The 23512-nt window shown below is 41.5% G+C and overlaps 1 protein-coding gene and 1 long non-coding RNA gene across 2 annotated transcripts; both read left to right on the top strand.

Moving 5' to 3' along the window:
• Window positions 1–369: 369 nt before the first annotated feature.
• Window positions 370–15060, top strand: LOC131725018 (macrophage mannose receptor 1-like). The gene is made up of 7 exons (XM_059018346.1): window positions 370–547; window positions 1064–1132; window positions 2091–2432; window positions 4612–4953; window positions 5501–5821; window positions 7195–7536; window positions 15035–15060. Exons 1-7 carry the CDS (start codon window positions 370–372, stop codon window positions 15058–15060), a joined length of 1620 nt encoding a protein of 539 aa, XP_058874329.1.
• A 1250-nt stretch (window positions 15061–16310) lies between these two features.
• LOC117965816 (uncharacterized) lies at window positions 16311–20304 on the top strand. The gene is made up of 3 exons (XR_009320408.1): window positions 16311–16354; window positions 16792–16833; window positions 20263–20304. It is a non-coding gene; the product is annotated as an uncharacterized LOC117965816 (long non-coding RNA).
• Window positions 20305–23512: the final 3208 nt, after the last annotated feature.

Raw genomic sequence — 23512 nt, 5'->3', positions numbered from 1 at the left:
ATTATACTGATTATTGGTAGCCTAAAACTTAATATAATATAATTCTTTATATGCAAATTAACATTTTCCCATCCATGGCCATGGCCAAGGTGGTCAGACCGTCAACTATTGTGGCGACACACACTGCGGGTTGAGAGGGGTCTCGCAGTTGGGGGGATGTACATCTTCATAGAACTCATGGAGGTGTTGGGCAGCAGGGTCGTCCTTTCTAACGTCCCACCTTTCTTAAAGGATGAACTTCTGAAGCCCCATCTTCAGGCCCTAGGGGAGCTGAAAACAGCGATCCACCCCATCCCCCTAGGGTGCAAAGACCAGCCCCTCCGCCACGTCCTGTCCTTCTGACGTCAAGTTACCATCCCCCTGGCAGGGATGGAAACCGTGGAGGCCAACTGTGTGATTTTTTTCTCCTCGGAGGAGGTGCGGTGCTACCACTGCAGAGAGCTGGGGCACCAAAATAAGAGGTGCCCCAAGCTGAAGCAGAGTGCAAACCCATCCACGCCGGCACCGCACACCTCTGAGTCATCTCCCCCTCAGGGCCCTCAAACAGGTATCTCGAGGGGGTCCTTAGGACTGGAGAGCCGGTCCTGCTGATTGAAACAAAGTTGCTGGACCCTCCTCAGCCTCCCCTCGAGAAGAACCTGAGCAGGATCTCTGATTTCTCCTCGACCCCCCTCCACTCCGCAACGAGGAGAACCCTGTACTATTTGTTAGATAGTTAATGGGGAGTTTGTGTTAGCACCGCCTTTTAGATTAGGGGATGCTGATTAGCGTTTTTTTCATCAGCTATTATATCAGCTGTACCATCTTGAGTAAGCCTCATCTCGGCTGATTTCAGAAGCTAAGCAAGGTTGGGCTTGGTTAGTACTTGGATGGAAGACCACCTGGAACACCATGTGCTGAGTGAAAGCTGAAATAGTCCTCCTGTTGGTCATCAAATAGGACTACTACTACTAATAACAACAACATTTCTGTTGAGGTTCCAATGTGATTGAGTATTCTGCTTTTTATTTTGTTTTGCTGTTTATTATATTTGAAGCTTTCCCTCTATGAATGTGATTAATAGAAAATCTTCTCTTTCTAATGCAGTCTGCTGTGATGGGGGAGAGGGGGCTGCTCATCCTTCTGCTTGCAGGTGGGTTTCCTTTATTTCTCACTATTTGCTTTGATATTTTCCACATTCTCTCTCAGAAAAGTTAATGCAGTTCTTAAAGCTGCAGTGTCCCTCAATCACGTTCACTGTGAAACTAACATGTGATTCCTGGGTGTCTGTGTGTTTACTGCACTGCTCCACTTCTACAGAGCAGACCTGGCTGCAGTTATATCTGCTCAGCTCAGCACAAGCTACTGATCGGTACTGTGGGAGGTATATGAAGGCTGTCTGTCTGTCTGTCTGTCACACCTACATTGTTACAAATGTGTAGCGAACCGCTTGTCCACTTAAGATGAAATTTTGGTTTGAAACTGGAAAATGAATGGTTGTCATGCACAGGCATGATGGAAAATACTGTATAGTGACTGCTTCTTTTTTCTTTAATTCTCTGTGCAAACTCCCTGGCAGAACATGTAAAATCAAACCATGCTCAGTTGTTAGTGCTGTGGAAGAGCAGGCTGGAAATGTCCGCTCCGCTCCCCTGCTCCATATACAATGGGCTCGCTCCGCTCCGCACACAGCCTACCACAGTGAGCTGTCAAGGCTGATTGATGGGCTATCAGGAGGTTCATTGAAACAATAGAAATGTCAACAGACCGCTCACTTGAGGAATGCAGACTGATATAATCAAACTTCAATACATGTCTGCAAGTCCTGACTGATAAATACAAATAATACCGCAACACCTCATTGTTATAATAGGTTTTCTATGTAGCGGTCAATTTGACTGCTCCTGGTCGGAATAGGTATGACAGTATTTTATCTCACTAATTTTTGGAGCGACGCGATTCTTTCTTTGTCAAGGTAATTAGTACATATATTTAGGAAAAGTCAGGAAAGCACAGCTCCGTATCTTAATATTTAAATTAAAATCCAAAAAACGATCAAAATGACCGCCTTGCTCGTTCTAGTGTTAATCATGTTGTTTTTTCTTTATCAGGGTTTTGTGTGCCTGCGTACAACCAGATCAGAAAACACGTGTTTGTGAAAACTGTGAAGAGCTGGTCTGAAGCTCAGAGGTACTGTAGGGAGAATCACACAGACCTGGCCACTGTGCGCAGCCAGGAAGATGCAAAGCAGCTCTTAAATATTACAGGAGCTTCTCTCTGGGGTTCCTGGATCGGGCTGTATCGTGATGACACACAGAACTGGCAGTGGTCTAACAGCGATGATGTCATCTACTCCAACTGGAGGGCAGACCTCTTCTGTGCTTCAGTCAATTCAGACGGAAAGTGGACTGATTTACCCTGCCACCTTCAGGAAGCCTTCATGTGCTACAAAGGTAAAGACATAATTGTTGCTATATTGCAATTGATTATTCATTTATTTTAGTTATTATAATTATTAAGCATCCCTGTGAGGGGAGCTTGTATGAGTTTGCAAATCCACCCACTCCTACAGCTGCTAATATCTCAAAAACTATTTCAGCTTGCAAATATTTTCAGTCAAAACCCTGAATACAAGTTGCCCTTGAAAGGATACAAAAACATACAGTTATCAGATGTGTTTGGTGTGTTTCAGAGGAAATTCCAAAAGATACCTACATTTCGTTAGTGATAGATGGATGGATCTATAACACTGTGTTTCCCCCCTCTGGTGAGGTGTAGGGCTGTCAGGTTTACCTTCCCCTCTGGGCTGGGGTTTGCTGTGTGAAGGTTGAAATCTTCTCTGGGTGTTCTGTGGCAGTTCATTTCTTTCAGATCCAGGAAAGTCAGGCTCTTCTTCATCTCCTAGTACCCGAGTGCTGCTGGTATTGGGCCGGGTATCTGTATATTTCACCATATTCTCCTTTAGCTTCCAGGATGGTGGGCATTGAGTTGTCTGCATTTCCACTGCGCTCATGGCAGCTCTGACCTCTGCAGACAGGTTACGTATGAACAGCAGCTTGACGCTCTTGTCTATATTGTCCCCTGGATGTGCTTCACCTGCATAGTAAAGGAGTTTCAGTTCCTTGTAGAAGTCTCTCGGGTCCTCATCCTTCTTACATTGTCTGAGACAGGCTGTGTGCAGGGCTGTGCATGGATCACCGGGTCCTCATCCTTCTCATATTGTCTCAGACAGGCTGTGTGCAGGGCTGTGCAGGGATCACCATACTTGAAGCATTTCCCTGTTAAGGCAGCGCACAGTTTCTCAATGTTTTTCCTGGTCCACTCCTGTACTGTGTCTACAAGTGTGAGAGAGCGGTCTGGCCTCATGCAGATCACTTGTCAGTTCCCAATCGACGATAATATCCTGGATATGACTGATGTGTCCCTCAGTGGTGATGTTCAAACTTGCTGATAGTTGACGCTAACTTGTGGACTTGGTGTAAACCATTAGTTCTCAGTTCAGGTTGAAAAATCAATCATACATAAAGCCCTTAGAGTTTTTCTTCTGGACCGTGTCCTTTTGGATTTCAGCATCTTTGAGGGCCTGTCGCCCCCAACAGCAGCATAGTGGCAAATCTGGATGCAATCGCATCTTTGGATTCTTCTCACATTGTCAGCAGTAGATTGACTTTGCCTTTCGATCATCTCTGTGTGTGTGTGTCTGTGTCCTGTGTGTGTGTGTGCGTCTGTCTGTGTGTGTCCTGCCTGTGTGTGTCTGTCTGTCTGTCTTTGTGTCCTGTCTGTGTGTGTCTGACTGTCTGTAATCTGACTGTGTCTCTGTTTGTCTGTCTGTCTCTGTGTCTGTCTGTCTGTCTGTGTGTGTGTGTCTCTGTGTCTGTGTCCTGTCTGTGTGTCTGTGCGTGTATGTGTCTGTTTGTGTATGATTTTATTTTCGATAGTAATTTTACTACATATCTCATACCCTGATAACCATTAGCTTGATACTTGCATGTACTTCCCGTTGGTATAGTTCAGTTTCAGGTAAAGCACGACGTCGTAAGGGAACCAGAGACGTGGTACATCAACTCCACAGCTTTGCAGCCATTCTGAAGGGACAACTTTGACTTGGACTTTCAGAACAAAGGGAGGCCAGAGAGCGTTTCTGATTGGCTAGTCATATCAGAGCTGAGACACTGTTTGAAGTGGAGGTGCCAATCACTGTCTCCTGTGTTGGGCACACTTTGAGTAGATTACACACGGTGATAACCCGTGTCTCTGCGTTTGCATACTGAGTAAATTACATTGATTAATTAGTAATAACCCGTGTCTCTGTATTTTCATACTGAGTAAATTACATTGATTAATTAGTGATAGCCAGTGTCTACACATTCACAGACTTAAACTTATTACTGAGAATACCAATTGGTCTGCAATGTGATCTACAATACCAAACTGAGAACACCGAAACAGGAGTAAATTAGCCAATTAGAGAATGTTGCCCCTTATTTTTAAATAACACACAGATGTACCTGACTGTAGACAGGATGCACTTTGTGATAAATTGTAGGATTGATGAAAACACAGTTTGTTTTGGGTTCAGAGCCAGCTCCCCCCCCCCCCAGCCTCTCAGCTGCTGTTTGTTTTTGTTTACAGAGACCAGCAACATAACTGAGAGATACACCCTGATTGAAGAACTGAAAACCTGGACTGAAGCTCAGCAGTACTGTAGAGAACACCACACCGACCTCGTCAGTATAAAGAACGCCAGTGAAAATGAAGACCTAGTGAAGAAAGCGCAGGGCAAGCCCTTCTGGATAGGCCTGTTCAATGAGCCCTGGAAGTGGTCACACCAGGGGGATAGCTACACATTTCACAACTGGGACAATGGGCAACCAGACAATAGGGGAGGCGATCAGAACTGTGTGTTGATGAGTAAGAGTGGAGGATGGATTGACTATGATTGCAACGATCAGAACTCCTTCTTCTGCTGTGAGGGTGAGGACCCTGTTCAGACTGTGTTCTCATTTAATTCAGTGTAAACCTTCAGGTTCAAAGAGGGAAGCATGATTAGATCTCCAGTAGTTCCTGGTGGTGACAAATCTTCCAGTTTCCACTTTGAGAATCAATCACAGAGGGTCTAAATGGGGTTAAAAGGGTAAAAAAACCCAGTTATATTTCCTTAGGCTTGAAGGTATTGTGCTGTGCTGTGCAATATCCTATAATAACAAGACATGTTCCTTTACACATTCTAAAACAACATTAACATTGATTGACAGTGAATTGAGTTTTTCTCACAACAATTTATTTGGCTACCTGGTGTTTCCATGACCTTCGTCACTCATGCCAGAATGATACTCGTGTTACAGTACAAACCACAAGCAAGTTGTTAGTATATTTATTATCACCATACACTTCTACTAGTATCCCACATTCTTACAGGACCAGTATTCTGTGACTGTTGGTTCCATTTCCAGTGGAAATCTTTTCTGTGAAGAACACGTTTTCACTCATCTTTATTTATTGTGCTGTCCCCTCTCCCCAGGCGGCTCCTCTGGTCAGTGTTTCTATGGAGGAACTGGGAAGACATGGCAGGAAGCTCAGAGCTACTGCAGAAACCAAGGCAGAGACCTGCCCAGCATTCAAGACCAGGCCAGGTTTAATGAGTTTATAGGTCTTATATCTTCAGTTAGTAACTGGTATTGGATCGGGCTGTATCATGACAAAGAGAACTGGCAGTGGTCCAGTGGTGGTGATGTCATCTACTCTAACTGGGAACCATACCTCTTCTGTGCTACAGTCAATTCAGAGGGACAGTGGGAGGATTCACTCTGCAGTCAGGGAAACTATTTCATGTGTTACAGCGGTGAGTTGAGATTCAATTCCTTTGTTAATGAAACAGCTGACTGGATTGGGGGATGAGCCAGGTCCCCTGGATACTGCACAGGGGCCATAATCTTGAAACGTTCAAAAGAAGAAACATCTTCTTAAATCCAGCATTTTTCTAAGTTTGTTATTAAGAAAATGTTAAGATTTGTTATTCACAACACATTTTCTTATGATTTTTTTTCTTTCATAAGAAACTTAAGAAAATGTGTATTCAAAGAAATGTTCTTATTGTTTTGTTTAGATTGTTTATATTCCAGACAGCAAAATCCTCGTCTTAAATATGTGGCCCTTATTAGACATGTAGAAGAAATATGTTTAGCAGTTAAATAACTATTTGTATTTGAATAAAAGGTGATAAAGAGGGTTGTAGCTTTGCTGTATTATGTGTAGTGGGCTGAACCTCACATGACTGATTCGTTTCTTATGCAAATGAGGTCTGACAGGTATTCTGAAATATATAAAAGCTGCATCTCCCTGTTGCAAGTTAGTTTCAGTCACCGTGAGCAAAGGATCTGACAGACTTTCATACACACCTGATAGCACAGCAGGTGCTCGGTTGGCAGGTGCTTCCCTAACCAACACTAGGCTACATAAATGCCATGTTTCATGAGGTACAGCCTCCACAGTGATGAGCCAGTCTCGTTGCTCGTGTCAAATGTAACTTTTCTTTCTCTTCTAAACAGTGTTGTTGTGATCATGCACTGGTGGTAGAGTTTGTTTTTAGAGATTGAGGTCAGCAGTTTTATCATCCCGCTTATCATACACAGGCAATCTTATGACACACGGGTCTCGCGCCACCACTGTGTACAATAAGACTGTACAATAGCAACGATTATAGGAAATTATTGTTCACCATGTATAATAATATAAATAATTAATACCACAGCCACCTGAACTCTGCCTCAACCAATTAGGTTCCTGGTAGAGTGCTCATTATCATACAGTCGATGCCCTCAGAGTTTAGAATGTTGAAACTGTCATTGGAACAGGCTGACTTCAAAACAGACAAATAGCAGCCAGTACAGGAAAGTACAGTACAGGGGGGGGGGGGGGGTCATAATGATACTGTTTGCTTCATATTGATTGTGCATCGACTGTGAGGAAAATATGAATGAATTGAAAAAGAACAGTCTATTCCTAAATCATTAAATAGACTCCCCCATCCCCCACTTTGCTATTAAATACTTTTCAGACATAAACTAAAGAGACTCCCATGCACTGCTAGAGATGCTGCTTTTCAGGACCTTGATAGCTGAGCCGGGTGTGACTCGGGTTCAATCATTATACAACAGGAGAGCCAGCGCACCTCCACAGCTGACATTGATTTTGATCTGCTGTTTGTGTTTACAGAGACCAGCAACATCACTGAGAGATACACCCTGATTGAAGAACTGAAAACTTGGACTGAAGCTCAGCAGTACTGTAGAGAACACCACACCGACCTCGTCAGTATAAAGAACGCCAGTGAAAATGAAGAAATAGTGAAGAAAGCGCAGGGCAAGCCCTTCTGGATAGGCCTGTTCAATGAGCCCTGGAAGTGGTCACACCAGGGGGATAACTACACATTTCACAGCTGGAGCAAAGGGGAACCAGACAATAGGGGAGGGGATGAGAACTGTGTGTTGATGAGTAAGACTGGTGAATGGAATGACACTGGCTGCAATTATCAGAAATCCTTCTTCTGCTGTGAGGGTGAGGAGCCTGTTCAGACTGTGTTCTCATTTAATTCAGTGTAAATCTTCAGGTGGAAAGAGGGAAGCATGATTAGATCTCTTCAATAGGTCCTGGTTGTGACAAATCTAGCAGTTTCCACTTTGAGAATCAATCACAGGCTCCCTGCTCAGGCTGATGGGATGGCCAATATCCTTCCAGAGGTAATGGGGTGATGTGGATTGCAGCTATCAGTACCCCTTGTTCTGCTGTGATTGAAGGCTCCCTGTTCAGTCTGTGCTCTTGTTCAGCTCAGTGTTTGTACCCCAGTCTGTGAGCAGGGAGTCAGAGGCTCAGTCCATCTGATCCTACAGTAGCTGTCTGACCTCCAGAGCAGGACAGGGTGTAGCCTAGAGATCTGAAGAACCAGAATCCAGCCCGGTCATTAAGAGTGTGAGAGGGAGCAGCTACCCCTCATTGTTATACCCAGGAGAGACGTGTGCTGTGATATACATTCTTACTGTCTATTTATTATATTTATTTGAAAACAATAAACCATGTCATTGTCAGCATTGCCCTGGTGGAGACAGCAGCAGAGACAGTTTCATTTAAATGCATTTGAACAATACACTTGAAACAGGAAACACTAAATCTTCTTGTTGTGTGTTTTTCTTTTCAGATTCAGACCCCACAAGCCCCCCTTCCACTCTGGTCTCTCAAGGTATGCAGTGTAATCACTTCAGTGGATTCAGAACCACTGCAGGAATCTGGCTTTGTTATAAACTTTCTTTTTCTCTCTTTCTTGTTACAGAAGCAGAATCCTCGAGCCCCCCTTCCACTCCGGTCTCTCAAGGTAAGTGCAGTTTGAAGATGGCAGTTTGTTCAGTGTGATTGACAGCCCACACCATGAGTTATAAATGAATCTCAGTGCTCTTATCAACCTCACTAATTTAACAGTGAGTTCACCATTGCCCTGGTGAGGACAGCACCACACACACACACTGACACACAGACACACATACACACACACAGAGACACAGACACACACACACACACACAGACACACACACACACACACTGACACACACACACACCAAGACACACACACACCAAGACACACACATACACACACACAGTGTCGCTCAAATATATTTAAACAATAATGTAGAAAGGCAAATGATGTATTTTTACTCCTGCAAATCCAATCCTCTCAAGCCTTCTCTCAACTCCAGCCTCTAAAGGTAAGGAGTGTATTAGTTCAGTTTGAATGTGGCTTTGTAATAAATGACTTATTGTTTGATTGTATTAGTATTTATTTATTGTCCTGGTGGAGACAGCAGCATAGACACAGTTTCATTTAAATGCATTTGAACAATACACTTGAAACAGGAAACACTAAATCTTCTTGTTGTGTGTTTTCTTTACAGATTCAGACCCCACAAGCCCCCCTTCCACTCCGGTCTCTCAAGGTATGCAGTGTAATCACTTCAGTGGATTCAGAACCACAGCAGGAATCTGGCTTTGTTATAAACTTTCTTTTTTCTCTCTTTCTTTTTAAAGAAGCAGAATCCTCGAGGCCCCCTTCCACTCCGCTCTCTCAAGGTAAGTGCAGTTTGAAGATGGCAGTCTGTTCAGTGTGATTGACAGCCCACCTCACGTGTCATGTGATCCACTAGAGCTATATAAGCTGTAGGAGAGCTGTGTGCAACTATTCAGCAACAACACTAGGAGAGCCGACGGTTGTCTTTCGGTTTGGAATCCTAATGTATAGAGTTACATTATATTGTCCAGTACAAATAATCTGTCTACAGGTAACACTGTTTATACTGTTGAAAACTGCCCTAACATTAGACACTCATCTAAACATCTAAACACAAGTGTTCATCTCTGAAAGTCTACTTCTACACGTCTGCTTCTTGTGTTCTAGGTAGCAGCACCTCACCTGAGCCCTGCACTTAACTCACATTCAGCGTTCCCTGTAAGGGTAAAATGCGCACATTTTTCACAATAACTGGCAACAACCTTCCACTCAGTTTATTAACTTTTACAAGTTATCACATATCAGCCTCCCTCGAGACTCCAACATCTCATTTTGAGAGCATTCGTGCAAAGCATTAACATAAGCATATTTCTGTGCGTCTTGCAGACGATTCTCTGATTTCCCTGTTAAAATGCACGTCACATTCGTACAGAGCTCGCTCGGGCTCCAGTGAATCCAGTAGTGCAGTGCGGGCGGCGCAGGCATCTGGAGATTCTGCCTCTGGAGAGGGCTGCTCGGTGCTGCTTAGGAACATCGTAGTTTTAAACTCATCGTATAATTGAAAACGTTTTTGAAGCACAATCTTACTGCATTATTTAGAAGTATAAATAGTCAACATAAAAAGCATAAATAAAGAATTACAATACTCATACTTTCACAGGTTTTGTTTTATTTCCCTTTTAAAAAACAAACATTTCAGAAATACCATCATATCAAGCGTTTAGAAACTGGTAAAAATCTAAATCACAATATTTGAGTTGATAATACACAGGTAAGTGTATTTTCAGGAGGCTGTGTGGTCCAGTGGTTAAAGAAACAGGCTTGTAACTAGGAGGTCCCCGGTTCAAATCCCACCTCAGCCACTGACTCATTGTGTGACCCTAAGCAAGTCATTTAACCTCCTTGTGCTCCGTCTCTCGGGTGAGACGTAGTTGTAAGTGACTCTGCAGCTGATGCATAGTTCACACACCCTAGTCTCTAAGTCGCCTTGGATAAAAGCGTCTGCTAAATAAACAAATAATAATAAGTTTTGCTGTAGTTGATCATGTATGAGTCAATACCATTAAAAGATCATATTGCCAGTCATAAACATCTAGAGAGAACAAGAAAGCAAATAAGATGGCAACAATGGCAAAGCATGCATTCACTATACTGAAAACTGAGATCTAAGACACTGCATTCACTATACTGAAAACTGAGATCTAAGACACTGCATTCACTATACTGAAAACTGAGGTCTAAGACACTGCATTCACTATGCTGAAAACTGAGGTCTAAGACACTGCATTCACTATACTGAAAACTGAGATCTAAGACACTGCATTCACTATACTGAAAACTGAGGTCTAAGACACTGCATTCACTATGCTGAAAACTGAGGTCTAAGACACTGCATTCAGTATGCTGAAAACTGAGGTCTAAGACACTGCATTCACTATGCTGAAAACTGAGGTCTAAGACACTGCATTCACTATGCTGAAAACTGAGGTCTAAGACATTGCATTCAGTATGCTGAAAGATGAGATCTAAGACACTGCATTCAGTATGCTGAAAACTGAGGTCTAAGACACTGCATTCACTATGCTGAAAACTGAGGTCTAAGACACTGCATTCACTATGCTGAAAACTGAGGTCTAAGACACTGCATTCAGTATACTGAAAACTGAGGTCTAAGACATTGCATTCAGTATGCTGAAAGATGAGATCTAAGACACTGCATTCAGTATGCTGAAAACTGAGATCTAAGACACTGCATTCACTATACTGAAAACTGAGGTCTAAGACACTGCATTCAGTATATTGAAAACTGAGATCTAAGACACTGCATTCAGTATAATGAAAACTGAGATCTAAGACACTATATTCACTATGCTGAAAACTGAGATCTAAGACACTGCATTCACTATACTGAAAACTGAGGTCTAAGACACTGCATTCACTATACTGAAAACTGAGGTCTAAGACACTGCATTCACTATGCTGAAAACTGAGGTCTAAGACACTGCATTCACTATACTGAAAACTGAGATCTAAAACACTGCATTCACTATGCTGAACACTGAGATCTAAGACACTGCATTCACTATACTGAAAACTGAGGTCTAAGACACTGCATTCACTATACTGAAAACTGAGATCTAAGACACTGCATTCACTATGCTGAAAACTGAGGTCTAAGACACTGCATTAACTATACTGAAAACTGAGATCTAAGACACTGCATTCACTATGCTGAAAACTGAGGTCTAAGACACTGCATTCACTATACTGAAAACTGAGGTCTAAGACACTGCATTCACTATGCTGAACACTGAGATCTAAGACACTGCATTCACTATGCTGAAAACTGAGGTCTAAGACACTGCATTCACTATGCTGAAAACTGAGGTCTAAGACACTGCATTAACTATACTGAAAACTGAGGTCTAAGACACTGCATTCACTATGCTGAAAACTGAGGTCTAAGACACTGCATTCACTATGCTGAAAACTGAGATCTAAGACACTGCATTCACTATGCTGAAAACTGAGGTCTAAGACACTGCATTCACTATGCTGAAAACTGAGGTCTAAGACACTGCATTCACTATGCTGAAAACTGAGATCTAAGACACTGCATTCACTATGCTGAACACTGAGATCTAAGACACTGCATTCACTATGCTGAAAACTGAGATCTAAAACACTGCATTCACTATGCTGAACACTGAGATCTAAGACACTGCATTCACTATGCTGAAAACTGAGATCTAAGACACTGTATTCACTATACTGAAAACTGAGATCTAAGACACTGCATTCACTATACTGAAAACTGAGATCTAAGACACTGCATTCACTATACTGAAAACTGAGATCTAAGACACTGCATTCAGTATATTGAAAACTGAGATCTAAGACACTGCATTCACTATGCTGAACACTGAGATCTAAGACACTGCATTCACTATGCTGAAAACTGAGATCTAAGACACTGTATTCACTATACTGAAAACTGAGGTCTAAGACACTGTATTCACTATGCTGAAAACTGAGATCTAAGACACTGCATTCACTATACTGAAAACTGAGATCTAAGACACTGCATTCACTATGCTGAAAACTGAGATCTAAGACACTGCATTCACTATACTGAAAACTGAGATCTAAGACACTGCATTCACTATACTGAAAACTGAGATCTAAGACACTGCATTCACTATGCTGAACACTGAGATCTAAGACACTGCATTCAGTATACTGAACACAGAGATCTAAGACACTGCATTCACTATGCTGAAAACTGAGATCTAAGACACTGCATTCACTATGCTGAAAACTGAGATCTAAGACACTGTATTCACTATACTGAAAACTGAGATCTAAGACACTGCATTCACTATACTGAAAACTGAGATCTAAGACACTGCATTCACTATACTGAAAACTGAGATCTAAGACACTGCATTCAGTATATTGAAAACTGAGATCTAAGACACTGCATTCACTATGCTGAACACTGAGATCTAAGACACTGCATTCACTATGCTGAAAACTGAGATCTAAGACACTGCATTCACTATACTGAAAACTGAGGTCTAAGACACTGCATTCACTATGCTGAACACTGAGATCTAAGACACTGTATTCACTATGCTGAAAACTGAGGTCTAAGACACTGCATTCACTATGCTGAAAACTGAGATCTAAGACACTGCATTCAGTATGCTGAAAACTGAGATCTAAGACACTGCATTCACTATACTGAAAACTGAGGTCTAAGACATTGCATTCAGTATGCTGAAAGATGAGATCTAAGACACTGCATTCAGTATGCTGAAAACTGAGATCTAAGACACTGCATTCACTATGCTGAACACTGAGATCTAAGACACTGCATTCACTATGCTGAACACTGAGATCTAAGACACTGCATTCACTATGCTGAAAACTGAGATCTAAGACACTGCATTCACTATGCTGAAAACTGAGGTCTAAGACACTGCATTCACTATGCTGAAAACTGAGGTCTAAGACACTGCATTCACTATGCTGAAAACTGAGGTCTAAGACACTGCATTCAGTATGCTGAAAACTGAGATCTAAGACACTGCATTCAGTATACTGAAAACTGAGGTCTAAGACATTGCATTCAGTATGCTGAAAGATGAGATCTAAGACACTGCATTCAGTATGCTGAAAACTGAGATCTAAGACACTGCATTCACTATACTGAAAACTGAGGTCTAAGACACTGCATTCAGTATATTGAAAACTGAGATCTAAGACACTGCATTCAGTATAATGAAAACTGAGATCTAAGACACTACATTCACTATGCTGAAAACTGAGATCTAAGACACTGCATTCACTATACTGAAAACTGAGATCTAAGACACTGCATTCACTATGCTGAAAACTGAGATCTAAGACATTGCGTTCAAGGCGGCTCTTTCCTGAAGTATGGAAGGAAAATGAATTGCATGTTTAATGATTGTTTACTTTATTTCTTTCTATGCTACCTGTGTTTTAATAAAGCTGTAATTAGCAATATTAAACCAAGGCAGTTTTTTAAAATTAAATTATATTTCAAAATTGTATAATGCAACAAAATTAATACATTCAAAGGGTTAGTGCGTCGTCGAAGGTTCCTCACTGATAATTCATCCTTTCTCAGTTAAAACGGCACATTTCTCAGAATCTAAAAAGGGAACGCTGCTCCTGTTCTGTGCTGCACATTACAGACTACGTGGGGTCTTATTGTTTGACATGGGGTTTATTTAATTATTCAGCTCAGTGTTTGTACCCCAGTCTGTGAGCAGGGACTCAGAGGCTCAGTCCATCTGATCCTACAGTAGCTGTCTGACCTCCAGAGCAGGGCAGGGTGTAGCCTAGAGATCTGAAGAACCAGAATCCAGCCCGGTCATTAAGAGTGTGAGAGGGAGCAGCTACCCCTCATTGTTATACCCAGGAGAGACGTGTGCTGTGATACACATTCTTACTGTCTATTCATTATATTTATTTGAAAACAATCAACCATGTCATTGTCAGCATTGCCCTGGTGGAGACAGCAGCATAGACACAGTTTCATTGAAATGCATTTGAACAATACACTTGAAACAGGAAACACTAAATAATCTTGTTGTGTGTTTTCTTTACAGATTCAGACCCCACAAGCCCCCCTTCCACTCCGGTCTCTCAAGGTATGCAGTGTAATCACTTCAGTGTGATTCACAAACCACAGTAGAATGGCAATCTCATGTGTCACATGAACCACTAGACCCCCCTGTGTCTGCTGGTTTTCATTCCAACCGAGCTCTCAATTACTTAACTAGACCCTTAAATGAACTGATAATTTGCTTAATTAGACCTTTTTACTTGTTTTCAGCTCTTGAACAGTTGCATATTTCAAGTTAGCTGTAACATTTGATAAGTAACTTGAACTGCAACTGTTTAAGAGCTGAAAACAAGTAAAAAGGTCTAATTAAGCAAATTATCAGTTCAATTAATGGTATAGTTAAGTAATTGAGAGCTCGGTTGGAATGAAAACCAGCAGACCCAGGACCGAGTTTGAGAAGCCCTGATCTAAACCGCTCACTGTAGACGTGTCAGTGCATTGAAATCCACACAAAGGAATGGTAATGAGGTCTAAACTGTCATGCAAGCATTCAAATGGTGCCTGATGGAAACATCTTGAATACTGTTGAAAATTGCCCCAACATTAGACACTCATCTAAACATCTAAATACAAGAGTTCATCTCTGAAAGTCTACCTCTACACGTCTGCTTCTTGTGTTCTAGGTACCAGCACCCCACCTGAGCCCTGAACTTAACTCACATTCTGTGCTGCACATTACAGACTACGTGGGGTCTTATTGTTTTACATGGGGTTTATTTAATGGCTGTGTGATCTCTTCTGTGCTGCACATTACAGACTACGTGGGTCTTATTGTTTGACATGGGGTTTATTTAATGGCTGTGTGAACTCTTCTGTGCTGCACATTACACACTACGTGGGGTCTTATTGTTTTACATGGGGTTTATTTAATGGCTGTGTGAACTCTTCTGTGCTGCACATTACAGACTACGTGGGTCTTATTGTTTTACATGGGGTTTATTTAATGGCTGTGTGAACTCTTCTGTGCTGCACATTACAGACGACGTGGGTCTTATTGTTTTACATGGGGTTTATTTAATGGCTGTGTGAACTCTTCTGTGCTGCACATTACAGACTACGTGGGTCTTATTGTTTGACATGGGGTTTATTTAATGGCTGTGTGAACTCTTCTGTGCTGCACATTACACACTACGTGGGGTCTTATTGTTTTACATGGGGTTCATTTAATGGCTGTGTGAACTCTTCTGTGCTGCACATTACACACTACGTGGGTCTTATTGTTTGACGTGGGGTTTATTTAATGGCTGTGTGAACTCTTCTGTGCTGCACATTACACACTACGTGGGTCTTATTGTTTGACGTGGGGTTTATTTAATGGCTGTGTGAACTCTTCTGTGCTGCACATTACAGACTACGTGGGTCTTATTGTTTTACATGGAGTTTATTTAATTATTCAGCTCAGTGTTTGCACCCCAGTCTGTGAGCAGGGACTCAGAGGCTCAGTCCATCTGATCCTACAGTAGCTGTCTGACCTCCAGAGCAGGGCAGGGTGTAGCCTAGAGATCTGAAGAACCAGAATCCAGCCCGGTCATTAAGAGTGTGAGAGGGAGCAGCTACCCCTCATTGTTATACCCAGGAGAGACGTGTGCTGTGATATACATTCTTACTGTCTATTTATTATATTAATTTGAAAACAATAAACCATGTCATTGTCAGCATTGCCCTGGTGGAGACAGCAGCATAGACACAGTTTCATTGAAATGCATTTGAACAATACACTTGAAACAGGAAACACTAAATCTTCTTGTTGTATGTTTTCTTTACAGATTCAGACACCACAAGCCCCCCTTCCACTCCGGTCTCTCAAGGTATGCAGTGTAATCACTTCAGTGGATTCACAACCCACTGCAGGAATCTGGCTTTATTATAAACTTTCTTTTTTTTTCTTTTTCTTGTTACAGAAGCAGAATCCTCGAGCCCCCCTTCCACTCCGGTCTCTCAAGGTAAATGCAGTTTGAAGAAGGCAGTTTGTTTAGTGTGATTGACAGCCCACACCATGAGTTATAAATGAATCTCAGTGTTCTTATCAACCTCACTAATTTAACAGTGAGTTCACCATTGCCCTGCTGAGGACAGCACCACACACAATGTCACTCAAATATATTTAAACAATAATGTAAAAAGGCAAATGATGTATTTTTTACTCCTGCAAATCCAAACCTCTCAAGCCTTCTCTCAACTCCAGCCTCTAAAGGTAAGGAGTGTATTAGTTCAGTTTGAATGTGGCTTTGTAATAAATTACTTATTGTTTGAATTTATTAGTATTTATTTATTGTCCTGGTGGAGACAGCAGCATAGACACAGTTTCATTGAAATGCATTTGAATAATACACTTGAAACAGGAAACACTAAATCTTCTTGTTGTGTGTTTTCTTTTCAGATTCAGACCCCACAAGCCCCCCTTCCACTGCGGTCTCTCAAGGTATGCAGTGTAATCACTTCAGTGTGATTCACAAACCACAGTAGAATGTCTCTCTCATGTGTCATGTGAACCACTAGACCCCCCCTGTGTCTGCTGGTTTTCATTCCAACCGAGCTCTCAATTACTTAACTAGACCCTTAACTGAACTGATAATTTGCTTAATTAGACCTTTTTACTTGTTTTCAGCTCTTGAACAGTTGCATATTTCAAGTTAGCTATAACATTTGATAAGTAACTTGAACTGCAACTGTTTAAGAGCTGAAAACAAGTAAAAATGTCTAATTAAGCAAATTATCAGTTTAATTAATGGTATAGTTAAGTAATTGAGAGCTTGGTTGGAATGAAAACCAGCAGACACAGGACCGAGTTAGAGAAGCCCTGATCTAAACCGCTCACTGTAGACGTGTCAGTGCATTGAAATCCACACAAAGGAATGGTAATGAGGTCTAAACTAGCATGCAAGCATTCAAATGGTGCCTGATGGAAACATCTTGAATACTGTTGAAAATTGCCCAAACATTAGACACTCATCTAAACATCTAAATACAAGAGTTCATCTTTGAAAATCTACCTCTACACGTCTGCTTCTTGTGTTCTAGGTACCAGCACCCCACCTGAGCCCTGCACTTAACTCACGTTCTGTGCTGCACATTACAGACTACGTGGGGTCTTATTTTTTGACATGGGGTTTATTTAATGGCTGTGTGATCTCTTCTGTGCTGCACATTACAGACTACGTGGGGTCTTTTTTTTTGACATGGGGTTTATTTAATGGCTGTGTGAACTCTTCTGTGCTGCACATTACAGACTACGTGGGTCTTATTGTTTGACATGGGGTTTATTTAATGGCTGTGTGAACTCTTCTGTGCTGCACATTACAGACTACGTGGGTCTTATTGTTTGACATGGGGTTTATTTAATGGCTGTGTGATCTCTTCTGTGCTGCACATTACAGACTACGTGGGGTCTTATTTTTTGACATGGGGTTTATTTAATGGCTGTGTGATCTCTTCTGTGCAGCACATTACAGACTACGTGGGTCTTATTGTTTGACATGGGGTTTATTTAATGGCTGTGTGATCTCTTCTGTGCTGCACATTACAGACTACGTGGGTCTTATTGTTTGACATGGGGTTTATTTAATGGCTGTGTGATCTCTTCTGTGCTGCACATTACACACTATGTGGGGTCTTATTGTTTTACATGGGGTTTATTAAATGGCTGTGTGATCTCTTCTGTGCTGCACATTACAGACTACGTGGGGTCTTATTGTTTGACATGGGGTTTATTTAATGGCTGTGTGATCTCTTCTGTGCTGCACATTACAGACTATGTGGGGTCTTATTGTTTGACATGGGGTTTATTTAATGGCTGTGTGAACTCTTCTGTGCTGCACATTACAGACTACGTGGGTCTTATTGTTTGACATGGGGTTTATTTAATGGCTGTGTGATCTCTTCTGTGCTGCACATTACAGACTACGTGGGGTCTTATTGTTTTACATGGGGTTTATTTAATGGCTGTGTGAACTCTTCTGTGCTGCACATTACAGACTACGTGGGTCTTATTGTTTTACATGGGGTTTATTTAATGGCTGTGTGGTCTGTAATGTGCTGCACATTACAGACTACGTGGGTCTTATTGTTTTACATGGGGTTTATTTAATGGCTGTGTGAACTCTTCTGTGCTGCACATTACACACTACGTGGGTCTTATTGTTTTACATGGGGTTTATTTAATGGCTGTGTGAACTCTTCTGTGCTGCACATTACACACTACGTGGGGTCTTATTGTTTTACATGGGGTTTATTTAATGGCTGTGTGAACTCTTCTGTGCTGCACATTACAGACTACGTGGGATCTTATTGTTTGACATGGGGTTTATTTAATGGCTGTGTCAACTCTTCTGTGCTGCACATTACAGACTACGTGGGGTCTTATTGTTTGACATGGGGTTTATTTAATTATTCAGCTCAGTGTTTGCACCCCAGTCTGTGAGCAGGGACTCAGAGGCTCAGTCCATCTGATCCTACAGTAGCTGTCTGACCTCCAGAGCAGGGCAGGGTGTAGCCTAGAGATCTGAAGAACCAGAATCCAGCCCAGTCATTAAGAGAGTGAGAGGGAGCAGCTACCCCTCATTGTTATACCCAGGAGAGACGTGTGCTGTGATATACATTCTTACTGTCTATTTATTATATTAATTTGAAAACAATCAACCATGTCATTGTCAGCATTGCCCTGGTGGAGACAGCAGCAGAGACACAGTTTCATTGAAATGCATTTGAACAATACACTTGAAACAGGAAACACTAAATCTTGTTGTTGTGTGTTTTCTTTACAGATTCAGACCCCACAAGCCCCCCTTCCACTCCGGTCTCTCAAGGTATGCAGTGTAATCACTTCAGTGTGATTCACAAACCACAGTAGAATGGCAATCTCATGTGTCACATGAACCACTAGACCCCCCTGTGTCTGCTGGTTTTCATTCCAACCGAGATCTCAATAACTTAACTAGACCCTTAATTGAACTGATAATGTGCTTAATTGGAGCTTTTTACATGTTTTCAGCTCTTGAACAGTTGCGTATTTCAAGTTAGCTGTAACATTTGATAAGTAACTTGAACTGCAAATGTTCAAGAGTTGAAAACAAGTAAAAAGGTCTAATTAAGCAAATTATTAGTTCAATTAAGGGTCTAGTTAAGTAATTTAGAGCTCAGTTGGAATGAAAACCAGCAGACACAGGGGGTCCCCAGGACCGAGTTTGAGAAGCCCTGATCTAAACCACTCACTGTAGACTTTTCTGTTCATTGTGATTGAAAGCCCACCTCATGTGTCATGTGATCCAATTAAAGCTGCATCCAGTCCCTGAAGTAGTTACTGATCTCATTTCACCTGTTAAAGCTGGATTGGAATGGCCCAGCACTGTGATTGGACACCCCTGCACTAGAGCTATATAAGCTGAGGAAGAGTGTGTGCAACTATTCAGCAACAACACTAGGAGAGCTGAAGACTGTTTTTTGGCTTGGAATCCTAATGTACAGAGTTACATTATATTGTACAGTACAAAGAATATGTATTTTTAAACAAAATCTACTGCCTGACAATGTCACTCTGCACTCGAATGATTTTCTCATCAGTAGGCTATGCTGCAGTGTGTACAGGTTACATTGTCGCATGTGAGATGCAAGTGCAGTCTGGCTCATGGATAATCTGAACCACAGTGCTGTCATAAAGAAGTGCAGGCTGATGGCAGCTGTAGAAGCACATTTTAAATATTACTGCAAACATTAAACCAACACTCATGACTGGCACATGAATAGCACATGAGAGTCACACACATAAAAGCATATTAAAGTAAATAATTATTATTATTATTATTATTATTATTATTATTATTATTTTTATTATTATTATTATTACTATCATCAGCAGGCAGTCCACTCCCCGAGGAGCTCCACCTGATCTCTCACAGTATGGTCTGGCCGGAGGCTTGGCAGTACTGCAAGGATCGCTACACTGACCTAGTGAGCCTCACAAGCCTGGCTGCACAGAACAGAGTGTCGGAGCTCGTCAGGAACAGCACTGCGTCGCGATTCTGGATCGGACTGCACAGAACCGTTGTGTATGATAAGTGGTACTGGGTTGCTGGTAAGGATAAGAAGGCCCGTCTAAACTACACTAACTGGGCCCCCGGGGAGCCCAACAATCCTTACTATGAGCACTGTGGGGAGATGGTGCTGCGGGAGGATGGGGGGGCTGAGTGGAATGATCTGTGCTGCTATGAACAGCTCCCCTTTATCTGTTTCAAAGATTAAAAACATCCTGAAAAGCTTTTACAGCAGTGGCTCTCAAACTATCTCCAGCTGGGACCCCTTTTAAAGGCACTTTAGTCTGAAAAAAAACATTTACTAAGAAAATGATAGAAATACCTCAATCTAAATTGTGTGAACATGGAATGTGTGAATAATAAAGCAGAAAGAAATCTCGTATCTGACAGAGTTTGCAATGCCATGTCCGCTCTATAAAGAGCTGCTGCAATGCACTGCAGCCATCGCGGATGGTAGGTCTGCTTGAGATGTGGTCATTAAAAACCTTTCTGTGACCCCCAGGGGGTCCCAACCCCCAGTCTGAGAACCACTGTCTCCACAGAACCCAGAGCTTTACTATAGGAGTAGTGCAGCAAAATACTACACATTCCTATCGAAGAAAATCCTATGTAGCAATCTTTAAGGATATACATCACTGTGATATTCCATTCCGTACTTGTTTAATATCCTATTGTGTGTGTGTTCTGTACAAGGCTCGAAATTAACGTACATTTGGTAGCATTTTGCTGCCAAAACTCTTAATTTGTTACTAGTTTTTTTATGCATTAGCATTTTTCTGATCCCTTACGCTGCAGTTTATATGACCGACCCTGAATGAACAGGAACACAATTACCGCTATTAGTTTTTTAAACACGTACATTACTAGCATCTTTCATAAAGCAGGACACCATTTCTAATAGAGCTTCCTGATCTGTAGATGCCTGAGGTTTGTACCGCTGTCGTGCCGAATTCTGCCCCTTGCTGGATTTTGAGACATGCGCATGCGTGTGTGTTTTGTTGAAGTTTGTCTGTGTGATTTATTTAAGCTATTAATTTATTCAACGTTGTTTACTGTGAACTTTCGCTATATCTAGCCTCAGACGACTCATGTCATTTTTAAATATATATTTAGAGACTCAAATTAAAGGTCGACCCATTTAAAATCATCTAAATGTATAAATCATGCGCCCGTTTCCACACACTGCATGTGCAATACGATCTGTGTTAGTGGTGAGCAGTAGTCTTATTAGCAGTGCAGTATTGCACCACTGAGAAACTGTACATGCAGACTGGGGTAATTGTTTTCCATATCTTAATGTGTCTTTGGAGAAAATACGATTGATCGCTATTTAGCTTCAGAATCACACATTAAACAAAAGGCTACTTCAGAGGCTGCTGAACAGAACGGAAAATAAACAGCTTTCAGAAACCAAACTGGAAAGTCAGCGCAGACAATAAGTACTCCTGTCTGCAAGTTAAATCAGTACTAAAATGATCCAGCACAGCCACCTCGCTTCAACCTGCTGCTTACTTTTTCGCAGTTGGAATTTTAGACCCGAATAGCCACGTTTTCTTTGTTTTGACTCGGTACTAATAAAATAAATTATTGGATGGGACAAATATGACAACGAACGTGCTGCATACATTGCCTTTATTAAAGTATACCAGATGCCCCTGTGTAACCGAGTTTTTGGGCTGTTTCTAATCGATTTCCACATCTGTATAACTTGGCAAAGCTTTGCCTTAACTTCCAACCAATTCAGTGGATGCAGACGTGCAGTCTCTCAATGTATGGGCAAGTCAACTGCGGGGGATGCTGCATACTCGCCTTTAACAAATGCCAGCACTCTGTTTCAGTAAGGAAGCAAGTACCACTATTTTTAGGCTTTACAGTGTTCTGAAATACTGTCTACTTCGGTTTATTTAATGTTTAAACAGGTCCGCGAAATCCTAATTTTATTCTGCAACATAGCAGTGAAAAATATGGAAATTTACCGCGATTTAAGTAGACCCCTAATGATAACACGTTGCGTGAATCTTTTAAATGTAGTGGTACCGTGCTGGAATTAGCTTTCATTTTCAAAACAGATCGATTGTGGTTGCAACCTTAATCAATCAATCAATCAATCAATCAATCAACCGATCTTTATTTTATATAGCACCTTTCATAGCGGACCACCATCACAAAGCACTGTACGAGACGCAGAAACAAGATAATCCATCATCATTATAATGTCATACAATGCAGGATTCAACGATAATGAGGCACATGTTCATTTTTTTTTAGTCGCTGTATTTATAGCTGTGTATGATTTGTTAGTTACGGAAATCTCAGTCAACAACTGAAGACAGATAAGAGGATAATTTCGCACCACTTAATGTGCACCGATGAAACAGAACTTGGTTAACCATACTGATTTAGATGACAGATATGGTTGCATTCTTGTAGAACTTAAGGATAAAACGAAATACATTTTGACAAGGAATCGCATTAGTTCCATTACTTAGTTGAGTTTAGGTGGTTTCAATAAATACTTTCTGATTTAAATATAGGCCTACTAGGTGATAGTTTGGGTTATTCAGTCTATTTAAAACAGTCAGTAGGTGTTTGTTTTTTAAAATTATTTTTATATATAATTATTAGTTGAATAAACCTCTACTGAATAAGATGATTTTGCTACCTACTTTCCAGACAGGTAGCAAATCCTCACGACTGCCTTAAAAAGATAGCTTCTAGCCCTGGCTCTGTATGATTCTCTCTTGTTTCTGCTCCGAGCATGATCATCTGTGCTTACTAACTATTCCAGCAATCACGGCTTCTGAAAAGACTCCTCAAGGCTGATTGTGATGAAGCAAGGTGGGGAAGCATACAAGTGTTGCTCATACTTCAGTGTACAATGCTTCAGGGCTTCAGTGCACTGCACAACGCTAAAATGCTTCCCCACCTCACTTCCTCACAATCAGCCTTGAGGAGTCTTTTCCGAAGCTGCTTCACTTGTTTTTTTTTAATTCCGGATCCACAGCTGTTTAAAATGCAGCGCGTAGATAAACTGCTGCATCCTGGTACCTTTGCTGTGGTTCACTTGGTCTG

This window comes from Acipenser ruthenus, chromosome 59, assembly GCF_902713425.1.
Source record: "Acipenser ruthenus chromosome 59, fAciRut3.2 maternal haplotype, whole genome shotgun sequence".
Classification (NCBI taxonomy): domain Eukaryota; kingdom Metazoa; phylum Chordata; class Actinopteri; order Acipenseriformes; family Acipenseridae; genus Acipenser; species Acipenser ruthenus.
This window is presented reverse-complemented; position numbering and strand designations above follow the sequence as displayed.

Coding starts and splice junctions, on each gene's coding strand:
- LOC131725018 (XM_059018346.1), top strand. CDS start 370: ATGGAAACCGTGGAGGCCAACTGTGTGATTTTTTTCTCCTCGGAGGAG. Junction 2,433..4,611: donor AGCCTTCATGTGCTACAAAG/GTAAAGACATAA, acceptor TTTTGTTTACAG/AGACCAGCAACATAACTGAG. Junction 7,537..15,034: donor ATCCTTCTTCTGCTGTGAGG/GTGAGGAGCCTG, acceptor CTTGTGTTCTAG/GTACCAGCACCCCACCTGAG.